This window comes from Otolemur garnettii, unplaced genomic scaffold (genome assembly GCF_000181295.1).
Source record: "Otolemur garnettii isolate 467f Iridium unplaced genomic scaffold, OtoGar3 scaffold00133, whole genome shotgun sequence".
In the NCBI taxonomy this organism is placed as follows: Eukaryota; Metazoa; Chordata; class Mammalia; order Primates; family Galagidae; genus Otolemur; species Otolemur garnettii.
The window spans coordinates 2,635,387-2,648,709 of record NW_003852528.1 but is presented as its reverse complement, the minus strand read 5'-3'; the positions used below and the strand labels follow the sequence as shown (position 1 = coordinate 2,648,709).

Genomic DNA, 13,323 nt, shown 5'->3' with positions numbered 1-13,323 from the left:
CGGGTCCGGGCTGGGGATTCGAACCCACCACCTTAGGTGTACGTGGCTGGCGCCTTAGCCGGTTGAGCTATAGGCGCCGAGCCCACATTTTTGTTTTTAAAGAATATTATAGGGGTACACATGTTTTGGTTACATAGTTTGCTTTTGTATATATTAAGTCAAGGTTATAAGTGTGCCCTTCAACCAGAAATTGTGTGCTGTACCTGTTAAGTGTGAATTTACCCATCTCCTCCAAAGGCAGCAGATGCTGGCAAGGATGCGGAGAGAACAAGTCATATTCTTAGATCTGATTGTGATCAGAATAACCCCAGTCCCTGACCTGAAAATTGTGGGGCAGTCTCCTAACTGAGGAAATTACCTTGGCTCTGGGAGTGTCTTTTCCAAAAAGGAATTGCATCTCCCATGAAGATTCTTGTCACAGTCTGATTTATTCTTCCATTAATCAACTTTATGCCTGATTGTGTCCACACCCCCCACTCTGTGTACCTGGGACCAGAGGCATCAGCTGCACACACAGCGGCAGGAGCCATGCTCTAGGCTAAGTGGCTGCACTGCCCTGAAGAGCAAAGGTGAAAGGCAGAGCCCGGGAGCAGACAGCCTACCTGGCACATGGTAGGTAGTCCTCCAGAGGACTGTCCAATGACCAATCCCTTTCCTTATAGCTATGTGAGGGAGAGTCAGCAGCCTGATTCCAGCAATCACTGTCCACCTGGAACAAGGAAGATGCATAATCATAATAAGGGGTCTTGTCTGGAAGATGCAGGAAAACCCAAGTCCAGCAAAAGTGGCCAAAGCACCCCTGTACCTGAGCTCACCTGGGGACCCACCGGATCCCAGCCCAAGATGGTTGTGCTGGGTCTGACTGAGGGTACCATGTGCTCCCTGCAGGCTGGGGTCATCTGAGGCACATGCAAGCAACTTGGGGCTGGGAGAGTGTTTTAGTCCCCCACAGCCCAGTGGGACTGAGAGTTGGTAGGCAGTGGTGCATGTTCCAAGGCCATTCATTCCCTTTCTAGAAGCCCATATTAACCCCAAGCCTGCTAACGGCTGCTTGTTTTCCATTTGAAGGAGGAAGCCTTGGCTGCCCCAAGGCATTCCTCAGTGGATGAATGACTTAGTGTCTATTTTCCAGGAGAAGCTCTTGAGTGTTTAAGTAGTACGCTTGAGTCTTCCACCTGCTGTTCTGGTGTCTGGCCGCCTTGGCAGCCTGCTGTCTGCCCCACGGGGTATCCTCCATGGCCCGTCCATCCCTCTCTCCCTCTGGATTCTGTTGGAGTTTGGCCAGCAGGAGGCACTAGCAGGCGGCTGGGGCAGGAAGGAGGGAGAGGGTCTGTTCTGGTCCTTCCTCCCTGCCTGGTCATCGTGGTAGAGGCTGCCCCTTACCAGGGACCCCCGCCCATGGCAGCTCTCTAGAGCCCAGAGCCTGCATGTGGCCCCCTCCTTCTCAGAGGCAGAGGGTAGTGCCAGGTCCCCATTCTTGCTGGCTCCCTTCAACCTGCCCATGGCTTAGAGATGGTCCTTTATTAAATTCTCCTTAATTATTTACAATTACCCAATTACCTCTGAAAGATACAACAGGCCCCTAAATGGGGCAGGTCAGCTAATCAGCCAAGTTGCAGAAGCTTCCACCAGGCCCTGGAGGGGCATGTGCCCACCCCACCAGGTGTGTGAAGCAGACAGCAGCCTTCCTTCAGCAGGAGGAAGCCCTTTCAGCTGCTGGTGATCAAAACAAGCCTATTTTGATAATCCAAGTCTTTGTTTTTATTTTTATTTATTTATTTTAATTTTTTTTGCAAAAATGGTTTGTATTGAGTCTTTGTTGATAACTATCTAGAAAACATTTTAGGAGATGTCCATGTGGAAACAGTCCAGGGTCCCAGAAGTCCTCACCTGGTTCCCCAACACAGCTGGCCTCTGGTCGGTGCTCTGACTCCTTTGGGAGCATCCTGAGGCCCCTCTCTATCTGGGCTCAACTCAATTGTCCCACAAGAAAGGGGCATGAGAAGCCAGGTCTGGGGGCAAAGTGGGTTGGGACCCACAGAAGCAGGAAGGACCAGAGACTCCTGTCCTCAGAGCCCAGAGACATCTGAGCCCCCCAACCCTCAAGGGGGTACACCCAAGCCTCTGGCTCCCAGTGAGGTACAATGAGGGGCTGTGGGCCTGCCGAGGAGAGGAGACTCACATCCAGAGGGAGACAGGAGCTACCAATGGCCTCTCAGTGCCAGGGCTGGCACCAGCATGAATCCCTCTCCTGACCTCAGCCCTGTGTCCTCTGCTGGAGCCTGTGACAGCAGGGATGTGACACTCAGCACCCAAAGAGAGGCCTTTGCTATTTCCTTGGTTACAAAGGTGGATGCCTCTTCACAATGAGAAATAGCTTAGATGCCGTGTCCATGTGGGACCCTAGTCAGATGTGGGGGGCTCTGTGGAGGCCTGAGCCCCCTCAATCGCACCGTGTGCTGGCGGGAAAGCCTGTCAGGCGATATCCACTGTCCTTTCTCAGGAGGCTGCTGAGAGCAAGCCACCAGAGGGCCCACAGCCTACCCCAGAAAATCCCTGCAGACACGTTAGGCCTCACCCAGCAGGAATGTCATCTCATGAAGAACCTTTGTTTTGATGAAAATCACCCCAAGGAACAGGAAATCCCACTGTAGAGCACCCCTCCTGCTGCCCACTTGGTGGGATGGCTGGTACAGAAGAGCTGGGCGGGGCCTTCTTTGTCCCCAGAAGCAGAAGCTCAAGGCAGACATGCAGAGGCTGGGTGTGGGGACACCCTCAGGCCCACCCGGACAGCCCCACGTGCTGTGACACTCAGCTTGGAGCTCTGGAACAGGGCTGCCAGCTGGGGGGATCACCCAGGTGGCCTTGTGCTAACCCTATCCCAGGGCCCTTCCGTCCCCACAAGGTCAGGTTTCTGGGCCCCTTCTTGTGTTCCCCAGCATGTATGCAACTACTCTGAAAGCCACCGGTTGGGCTCGCCGGGAGAGGGCGAGCACTGAGAGGCTGTCCAGGCCTTGGCTCCTTTCTCTGAGGGCTTAGCAACCCAAGGGCAGCAGGGTTTCTTGTCCCCATTATGTAGGTGTCCAACGCTTAGGCCCTATGACTACATAGCTCAGAGCTTGGTGTGGCAGCTCCAGAGACCAAAGCTGTGTGTACTGAGCTGTGTTGTCTGATGACCCTCGTGACCAAAGTCCAACCTGAGGCCTAGAGGGGGTGGCAGCTCCATGTGAACAAACAAGCAGAATAAAAGTTGGCCATGGGGGTGGTGGGGAGCTGCTGTGGGGAGCACCCCCTGGCTCAGTGCTCCTGGGAAGGGTAGAAGGGGTGGGTCCACTTGGAGATGTCCAGGAAGATGGCGGAGGCCCCGTGGTAGAGCCAGAGGCGTGGCAGGGCGCCGTGGTGGGTCCAAGAGTCCCGCACTGTGTCGTAGGCCTCCATGTCCACGTGGTAGTCGCCATCCATGCCCTGCCAGCGGCCACCTGTCACATACAGCGCATCACCCAGTGGTACCAGTGCGCCGTTCTCGTGCAGGCTGTGCAGGGACTGCACCTGTGGATGGCCAACAGTCAGTGTCCAGGCAGGGCAGGGACAGGCAGAGAGCATGGATAGCTTCCCACTCGATGTCCCACCCAGGGCCCCAGGGCACTGACTGAGGGGGTCATCCCTAGGCCCCTGCAGCTTAGTCAAGTCCTTCCTTTAGCTGCTAAAGGGAAGTGTCCAACCTATGGCCCGCAGGCCACATGCAGATTATTTGAGGAATTGTTTTGCTTATTGGTGGAGTTGGATATCTCAAAAAGTGTGCACAGACCTTTTTTTGCTCATCAGCTTTCATTAGTGTTTGTGTATTTAATGTGTGACCCAGACAACTCTCATTCTTCCAATGTATGGCAGAGAAGAAAAAAGGTTGGACACCCCTACTTGTGGGAAGACCCACAGTTTCCTCGATAACCCCTGCCTCACAGGATGGTGTTTTCAGCCCCTCAGAGTCAGAGGGGCCTGAGGCCTGAGCCTGAACTACCTCCTAGCTTCGTGGTGGTTGGTGGAGGAGACAGGTATGGCTCATAGTGGGGGGAGCGCCACCAGGGGACCTCCAGCTCCACCCTGAACCCTTTGTCCTGGCCTATGGCGTTGGAAGTGACCTGGAGATGGGCTGGGGTGTGAGGGCAGCAGCTTTCCAGAGGCTGGAGAGAGACTTGGGCACTTTAGGAAGAGTGTGGGTGGGCAGTAGGGGCTGGCCTGTGGCCTCCAGAGAAAGACAGAAATGAGTGGCTGCCCCACCCACAGGCCCAGAGAGGGCAAAGTGGGGTCCTTGTGGTGCAGGTCCCGGCTAGGACAGTAGCTTGGGCCTGGGAGAGGCCTGACTGTGGTCCAGCTGGGAGGGCACAGGGGACTGGCCTGGCAGCGCCCACTCTGCACCTGTTTCATCACTGTAATGGGGGCCTTGGGTCAGCTGAGTGCTTGAAGCCAAGGGACAGCTGTGGGCGGCAGGATTGCAGGGCCCCTGCTGACACCCAGTTGCCAGCCTCCCAGAGTGCTCAGAATGCTGCAGGAAAGGAACTGAGGATCTTTTCTTTTTTTGCAGTTTTTGGCCAGGGCTGGGTTTGAACCCGCCCCCTCCAGCGTATGGGGCCGGTGCTCTACTCCTTTGAGCCATAGGCGCCGCCCTTTTTTTTTAAACAGAGTCTAGCTCTGTTGCCCTGAATAGAATGCCATAGTGTCATTGTAGATCATAGCAACCTCAAACTCTTAGGTTTGAGCAATCCTCTTGCCTCAGTCTCCTGTGTAGCTGCCTCACCTGCCATAACACCCAGGTAGTTTTTTTTTTCCTATATTTTGTAGAGATGGGTCTTACTCTTGCTCAGACTGGTCTCAAACTCCTGAGCTCAAGCAATCTACTTGCCTTGGCCTCCCAGAGTGCTAGGATTACAGCCGTGAGCCCCTGCGCCCAGCCTGGGACAGAGGATCTTTTTTTTTTTGAGACAGAGCCTCAAGCTATCCCCCTGGGTAGAGTGCTGTGACTTCACAGCTCACAGCAACCTCCAACTCCTGGGCTCAAGCAAGTCTCCTGCCTCAGCCTCCCAAGTAGCTGGGACCACAGGCGCCCACCATAACCCCCGGCTATTTTTTGGTTGCAGCCATCATTGTTGTTTGGCGGGTCCAGGCTGGATTCGAACCTGCCACCTTAGGTGTATGTGGCTGGAGCCTTAGCCACTTGAGCCACAGGCGCCGAGCTGGGACAGAGGATCTTGAGGGGCAGTGGGGAATCCAGGCGCTGGCTGCTCCCACCTCACTCCGGCTCAGGACCCCTCTCATCTGCCCTGGGCCAGAAGACTGCCTCCTCCTTGGTCCTTGAGGCACCTCCTGACTGAGCTTGGTTTTGCTCCCTGAGAGGGAGGACAGGAAGATGGGCTTGGGGGGCAGAGCATTGGCAGTGACCAGACCATCCTTCTCCCACTGTTATCTCTTCTCTCATCCTTAGAGGGCTCCGGCCAGGCCCTGTTGTTGCTCTGTGTCCTGGGGAGAAAGTCAGGGCCTGTGCCTTCCCCTGCCCCGCAGGCCACTTGCGGGCACCCACCCACTGCGTTCCTAGGCCTGCACTTTGCCACATCGGGATCGCCCTGGGGGAGGGGCGCTGGGAGGCAGGTGAGGCCCACCTTCTGCCACAGGTTGGCCCCAGGGTCGTACACGTAGACCTTCTTGGTGTTGTCGCCAATGAGGTAGAGCGCCCCGTGCAGTGCAGCGCAGCGTGGCGAGGACAGGTACTTGGGCAAGAAGGGTGAGGCGATCACGCTCCACGCATCTGCAGGGGACATAGGCACCGGGGCCACCTTCACCAGGATAACCAGGATGTGCTCCTCTGTTTAGAGGGACTGAGGGCAAGGTACCTCTCTGAGTCTCAGTGAACTTGTCTATAAAATGGGAGTGTGCCCTCGGGGCTGGGGCTGTGTGCATGCCTGCCTCTCACTCAGCCTTGCTCTGCCTCTGGGAGAGGAGGGGACGGCCACCTCTTCACATGGCTGCACCACCGGGGCAGTGGTGGCCTGTGGAGGATATGGAGGTCCCATAGGAATCTCACCCCCAGAAGAAGGCTTTGGCTTAGGTGTCCTCTCACCCCCTGAATGGGACAGGAGTGCCTGGGCCTCTGCCTCCTCCCTGCCCTGCCCCGCCAGGTCTGGTAGCCAGGTGGGCCCCAAGCAGACTCCGGGCCTAGTTGGTCTCTTGTGGGGTCCCCACACCCCACTACAGAATGGACCCTGCTGCATCTCCTGTGTCCACAGTGAGAAACAAGATTAGAGACCAGGACTGGGGCTGCTGAGCTCAGAGAGGGCAGAGGGCAGAGGCCAGAGCCTGAGCTCAGCCACAGGCCCCTGGACATCAGGGGTCATTGCTCCTGGCCCATGAGGCCATTCCATGTGAACAAAGCAGCCAGGCAGCTTCCAGGACCTGGGCTTCCTTGTCACTGGGCCACTGGGCACCCTGTTCCCCAGAGTGTCCCCAGCTGTATACCAGGGACTGCACAGGGCAGAGGTGCCGCTGGCCTCTAGGCTGTGATGAGCTGTGACTGTGGAGATGACACCCTTGCCCTGACACCTCCCTCCTTCCTCCCCTGTCCCTCCACCTCTCACAGGTTGTGAGAGGCTGTGGCTGCCTGTCTCACCACCCAGCCCACCTGTCCTCAGAAGCCCCCACCCTCATCCTTGCTGGGGTGGACTCTAGTCTTTAAGGGCTTGCAGCACCTCTGTCCCACCTGTGACAGGGCTGTAGCACTGTAGGGCTAGCGTGTTGTACTTGCAGGCGCTGGAGCCCACCAGGTAGAGCCGGCCCCGGCAGCCAGCGGCGGAGAAGTTGCTGACGTACTTGAGGGCGGGGCTGGCCGGCATCCAGCTGTCCGTGTAGGGGTCATAGCTCTCCACCTCCACCATGTCCAGGGTGGTGCCTGTGGGGGTGTCTGGGCTGAGGGGGGTGGTCAGGCACTAGGGACTGGAGACTCAGGGCTCAGGAGACCAAGTGGACAAGTGCAGGAGGGCATAGCCTTGGGAGGTGTCCCCATTTCCAGTGGCTGGAGTGGGGGCGCACCTGCCCAGGATGGGGGCTGGGGCCCAACATTGGGAAGGTGCCGGCAGGAGCCTCAGGAGGCTGCCCCCAGGCCTCTCACGGGGTGGGAGTCATTTCCTGGGGGGGGTGTTAAACTAGGATGGGGGGGACTCAATCCCGGGAGGGGTGGGTTGTAAGATGTCAGCCCCTGGAGTTGGAGGCCATCCTATAAGGTCCCCAGTAAAGTCTGGGTGGACAGTGATGGGGCTGTCGCAGGGAGGGAGGCCATGTCCTGGTCTCATGTAAGCTGGCCTTGGTCTTTGTGACAACCTGGGGACTTCAGAATGCCCTGGACCAGGAACTATGCTTTCTACTCTCTGGCTTGGGACAGGGGGGCCATTAAGAGAGAGACCGGTGAGACTGCTGGGCATTAGGAGTGGCCTCTGAGCCCACTTGTCATTGCAGAGCTTTGGGGCTACATGCATCTCATTTTTCAACATTCCTCTAATCAGACAGGTCCCTGGGGTGACTCCCTGCTGTAGTTCCAGGATGCCAGGGGACAAGGCAACCCTCATGCTCCGGCTGGGCTTTGGTGGGGACAAAAGTAATAGCAAGGGGACCACTGCAAGATCCTCACCATGGAGGCTGCCCCGTGAGCCTAAGCAGCGGGCTGGGCCAGGTCCTGGGATGGGTACCCAGCCCTAACCAACAGCCTCTACCAGGCCTCCTTCTGGGGACTGATGTGTCATCTATGTTGCTGTCCCTAGGGTACATCAGCAGCACTGGGAGCTGGCCATTGAGGACACCCAGGCCGTGTGTCCTGAAGGCCCATCTGGCTGGGAACCCTGGGGAGTCCACAATGGGAGCTGCCCATCTGTGGTCTCTCAGGCCAGCACAGGCCCCCACTTCCGGTGCTGCAGGGATGAGTCTCAGACCTGCCCGGGGTAGGGTGGAGAGGGTGGCCTCACCGCCAATGGCGTAGATCTCCCCATTGAGTGCGGCGCTGGCATGGTTGGTGCGGGCCTTCAGCATGGGCGCCACAGGCTTCCACGTAGCCTCCTTCAGTGGGAAGCACCAGGCCTGGGTGGTGGACCAGGTGTCCGTCTTGGTGCCCCGAGAGCCACCTGTGGGAGAGATTCTGTCCATGGGGGGACTGCAAGCCAATTCTGGCCCCTCCCTTTCATGCTAGGCCATGGTCACCGATGTGGTAAGCCAGGGTGGGACCCCTGTAGGTGGCACAGTCTAGCTGTGTGACTTTGGACAGGTCCCTCCTTCCCCCATAAACAAGGAGGTCAAGGTCAGTGGTTTCAAATCTCCATCAATGGAAGTTTCCCCCACCTACATCTTATAAGGAGCTCCAGCTTTGAGACATGAAGAATAGAGTGATACCGCCATCACAAAGATCCTTCTAGGGAGGCCCTGACTGCGGAGCACAGCAGGGCCAGCCTGGGGCCATGCCAGGCAGTGGAGTGCACTCCACACACCTGTGGCCCTGTGGCTTCTACATTCTCCTTGTTTGCACCTCATGAAAGGTCAGGAAGAGCCTTGACTGAGTGTCAGGATCCTGCTAAGTGGGGGATTGTTTTTGATGGACTGCGTGGTGTCTCTGAAGGATCTCCCAACTTGCCCACCTGTGACATAGATGTTGTTGTTCAGGGCTGCCAGGGAGAAGCCCCACTTGTGGTAGTCAGGGAAGTCTGGGAGTGCCATCCACTTCTCTGGCAGGAGGGGAGAGGTGAAGCAGTCAGGATGTTAGTTCTTGCTGTGGCCCTCTCCTCCCTGGCCCTCCCCGGCCCTCCCCAGGTGCCTCTTCCACTCATTTGGTGCAGAAATGTCCCCCTACCAGTGGGGAAAGACAGGGATGGGACTCAGTGGGTGACAGAGGTGGGATGATACCCAGTGGGTGGAGTCAGAGTAGGCTCTGGGTGTCTGGTCCCATGGCACTCTCCCCACATTGCCCCTCAGAGCCTGGCACCCAGACTTGCATCCAGGGGTGGTAAGAGGCAGCCTAGGCCTTAAACGGCACGGTCTGACCCTGACCTTGCAAACTGGCCCATGACCCTGAATGAACTGTTCAGCCTGTGGGTCTGATGGGAAATAGGTTAAGTGGTCTGATCTGTAGGTGACACCATTCATTCACCACTCCCCATACATTCATTCATTTGTCCATCCTGAGAACCCTCTGCCCCTCAGCAGCTAGGGGTGTGTGGGCACCAGACACAGGACTTGCAGCAGGCAGAGTGGGGCCCAAATCCTGGTTCTCCTGCCCCAGCCTCAGTTTCCTCATCTGTAGAATGGGGGTAATTCCCAGGGAGGTGTGGGGACTTCACAAGACAACATGTGTCTGGCACACAGTTACTACTCAACAGTGGTGGCTGTTAGGGATATTGTCACTATTAACATAAGGGACAGAGTCAGACCTGCCTCTTGGAGCTATATGGGAAAAATTGAAGCAAGAGATGAGAAAATGCTTTGGAAAATCTGAACGAGACAGGGAATGTTCAATTCCTATAAATGGCCACATTTTGGGTGTTTGAGGGAGAGACCCACAGCTTGGGGGTGTCCCCTGGGGAGACTTTACCAGTTTTCAGGACATGTGGAATTCCGGGCCTCCCTGAGAGCAGTGCCTGCATTGTGGTCAGGGCCCAAGTGTCTCCTTGACTCATGTCTCTGTTACCCTGGGGCGGGGGGGTTGCCCACTGTCAGCAGGCCCTTCCTGCCAGTGTAGCCCCTCACCCCGCCCCCCCAGCTGCATCTGAGGGACAGCTGCTGCCTTCTGACGTCAGCCCCAAATCCCCTTTTGTCAGCCCCTGACTGGGACAGCCGGCCTTGGGCTTCCTGGAGCCTGCCAGCTAGTGACGATGTCATTGACGGCGTGGAGATGGCTGGCAACCAGCCAGTGGCCCCAGAACACCAGCTGACCCTTTCTGCAGAGATCCCAGGGCTGAGCACACGGCCCTCAGAGCCCCTGCGGGCTCCTCATCCTCCTTCCCTCCAGATAGGAGGCCTGGTCTCCATGCTTGCAGGACTCTTTTAGGGTGTAGCTGTGGAAGGAGGCACCAGGAGCCCATTTCACAGATGAGGAAACAGGTGAAGTGACCTACCTGCTCAAGGGCTGGAACTAGAACCCCATTTGACCTGACCCAGACCCTGAGCTCTCCCCTAGGCTGCCTCATCCCCTTAGATCCCTATCCTCCCCTCAAGGCCAGGTCCCCCCTTCAGGCACAGAGGGCAGAGGCACCAAGAGGAAGCCCTGGCCAGGCCACCCAGGCTACCCACCCCACGCAGTGTAGTCTGGACAACAGAGCCCTGGCACCTGAAAAAGACCCCAGTGGAGGGAGAGGGATCCCTGACATCAGCAGATACCCCCTGCCCTCCACTGAGGCCCCGAGGCTCCCCCGCAGTCCCCTGGTGAGGCACATCCGGGTGGGCAGGGCACTCGGGCAGCTCCCCTGTGCTCCTTGCCCCTCACTCATTCCACCTGCAAGGTAGGCACAGCGGTCCCTACCTGGGGTGGAGGGTACTCACTGGCCTTGGTGTTGTAGAAGGCGAAGTTCCCAGGGTGGGGGGTGGGCTCCTCACCCACCTCGTCTTCCTCCAGCGCCCGCCCACCCACCACCACAAGGACCTCCTGCAGCTTCTGCGGTGGGGCTGGCAGCACCTGCAGGGCCAGGGCTGGGGTCAGAGCAGTGGGGTGGGGCCTCCCTGTGCCCAAGGCCTGCGAGGGTTCCACCATGCCAACACCACATGCGAGCCAGGAGGGCCTTAGCGCGTGTGAACCCCAGCACATGTGAGTGGGCATAGGTGTGCACATGTGTGTGTACATACATGTGCCTGCGTGTTTCTGTGGGGGCTGAGCCCCAGAGCCTGTCCCTAAAGCCTGTCCCCAGTGTCCCACAAAAGCCTCCCTGTGTCCCTAACCAGCCTGCAGCAGGCAGCACTAGGATGGCCTGGCCTGGCAGGAAATGCTGGATGCTGCACGGGGAATGGTCAGTAAATAGCCAACCCAGGACCTTGGGGTCCCCACTGCTTCCCTGTTCCCTCTCATGAAATGCCTGGATATCCCACCACCAGCAATTATAAGATAACCCATGGCCAGCTCCAGCCTGAGGCCAGCCCATGGTGACTGGCCAGAGCCAGGGCTGGACTCTGCCCACCACACACTCCACCCTCGGCCTGGGAACCACCACGCTGAGTCACAGCTTTGTCCCCAGACTTGGCTGCAAAGGAATCCCCTGGAGTAAGGCCCACCGCCAGCACAAACAGGAAGTTGCACCCCGTTAGTGCCTGAGCCGCTGCTGCCTGCCATACCTCCCCTAAGCTTCCATCCCTCCGTGGGCCTTTTTCCAGGTTTGTACTCACTGGGCTTGTTCAGGACAGGGGACAAATCTCATCACTTCTACGTTCCCTTTCCCCTCATGTCCAGGGTGTGACACACACAGGGCACACTCTGTACTTGTGGGGTGAATGGTGACACCCTCACAGGTAACTGGCCCAAGGCAGGGAGCATCACAAGCTTAAGGGACATCAAGGTTAGGGGACCTTGGGAAACCCACCCCAAGGGTCTCTGGGCTCTTCTTTCTGCTTCCAGGGTGGAAGCCCCTGGCCCCTCACTCACCCCGCCATGGCCCTGGGCCAGGGCCGCCCGGCAAGCCTCTGACTCCTGGATCAGTGGCTCTGTGGCCAGCAGCTCCTGCATGCAGGACCCAGGCACGGCATCCAGATGTACCAGGCCCAGCAGTTCAGGCAGGTGGGCAGCCCGAGCCTGTGGGTCGTGACGCACCCAGCGCAGCAGGGCTCGCAGCCGGCTCTGCTCTGGCTGCACCTGCAGCAGGTCGCTGGCAAGACAGGTGGCCAGCCGGTCCCGGGGCAGCTGCAGGAACTCGTCCTCGTGTGCCACAGCCTCAAAGTTCTCCCGCAGGAAGGCCCAGGCCTTGGCAGCCACACCCAACAGCCCCTGCTGCTCCCCGAACTCACAGATGCCCAGGCAGTTGGCAGCGTCCAGCTGCTGCTGCAGGTAGCGGCCACAGACCTTCTGCACAGCAGGGAAGTGCAGGCGTGCGGCAGTACGTGTCAGTGCCTCCACATTGCCCTGCGTGATGGTCAGCCGGCCTGTGTACACGAAGTCCACCAGCTGCCCCACTACAGCCGGCTCCACATCCTGCAGCTCCACACGTGCAGAGAAGCTCTCAGCAAAGTCACCCGCAAACATGGCATGGAAGTAGGGGCTGCTCAGGGCCAGGAGGCTGCGGTGGCAGGGCAGCTCCCGGCCACCCACCAGCAGTGTGACGTCGGCCAGCTTGGGCTGAGACCGAAGCCGCTGCAGGCCGTCCAGCATGTCCTGGGCGTGCGAGGGCAGCTGGAAATCCAGGTCATCCACATTCCGCACCATGGTGCTGGTGCTGGTGAGTGCCCTTGACAACCCACCCACTCACAAGGACAAGTGCTCAGAGCCTCACAGTGCCTGGGGAGAGAAGAACACGGGCTCAGGAGAGGGGCAGGGTCTCAGACACAGACTGCGGTCCTGCTCCACTGCCTGCCGATTGTTCTTGTCCTGCTCAGAACCAGCATGGCAGTTGCCTTCTCTCACCATCTCTCACAAACCCGGCTTGTGACCCTGAGAGGCAGGTATAAGCGTCCTTCCCTCTGACAATGAGGAAGCTGAGGCTCAGGGAGGGTGGGAGGTGGGAGACCTGGAAGACCCACCCACAGCCTGGCAATCAGAGCAGAACAGGGCCAGCAAGAGAACTCAGGCCCGCAGAGCAGGCCCAAGAGCACGGGATCCCCAAGGCACCCCCAACTCCCAAGAGGCGTCCACTGTACTGGATCTAACATTGCTAGGGAGGCTGTTAGGGGCAGGGGGGCGGCATTTGAAAGGTTCTTGTTTCACTGATTCTCTCCATCTCTCTGCTGTGACCTTGCTGGGTGACCTTGGCCCAGCCACATGCCTCTTTGGGTCTCTGGTAAAAGGCTCCAGGCACCATCCTCACTCTGGCATCCCTTGCTCCCATGGCGCCCCACCGGCCAGGCGGCCCCAAGCCTTGCCTGTGTGTTAATCATGGCAGGGGGTGCAATCATTGCCCTTTTTGCACCTGGGGAAACCGAGGCACAGAAGGCTTGAGCCACATGCCCAAGATCACACAGCTGTGAGGTGGTGCCTCTGGGGGTGACCTCAGAGCCAGACTTGAGGACCCAGGCTCTGCACCGCACATTACTCCTGGCTGGGTGCAAGTGCTAAAAAGGCAGCTTTCTGGAGTGTGAATTTGTTTTTTTTTTTTTTTTTTTTTT

General features: G+C 58.1%; 1 protein-coding gene across 1 annotated transcript; it reads right to left on the bottom strand.

Moving 5' to 3' along the window:
- Positions 1-3,290: 3,290 nt before the first annotated feature.
- KLHL30 (kelch like family member 30) lies at positions 3,291-12,427 on the bottom strand. The gene is made up of 7 exons (XM_012810415.2): positions 11,650-12,427; positions 10,564-10,710; positions 8,667-8,753; positions 8,004-8,159; positions 6,749-6,937; positions 5,655-5,800; positions 3,291-3,549 (listed from the first exon to the last, which is right to left on the bottom strand). Exons 1-7 carry the CDS (start codon positions 12,425-12,427, stop codon positions 3,298-3,300), a joined length of 1,755 nt encoding a protein of 584 aa, XP_012665869.1. The 3' UTR covers positions 3,291-3,297.
- Positions 12,428-13,323: the final 896 nt, after the last annotated feature.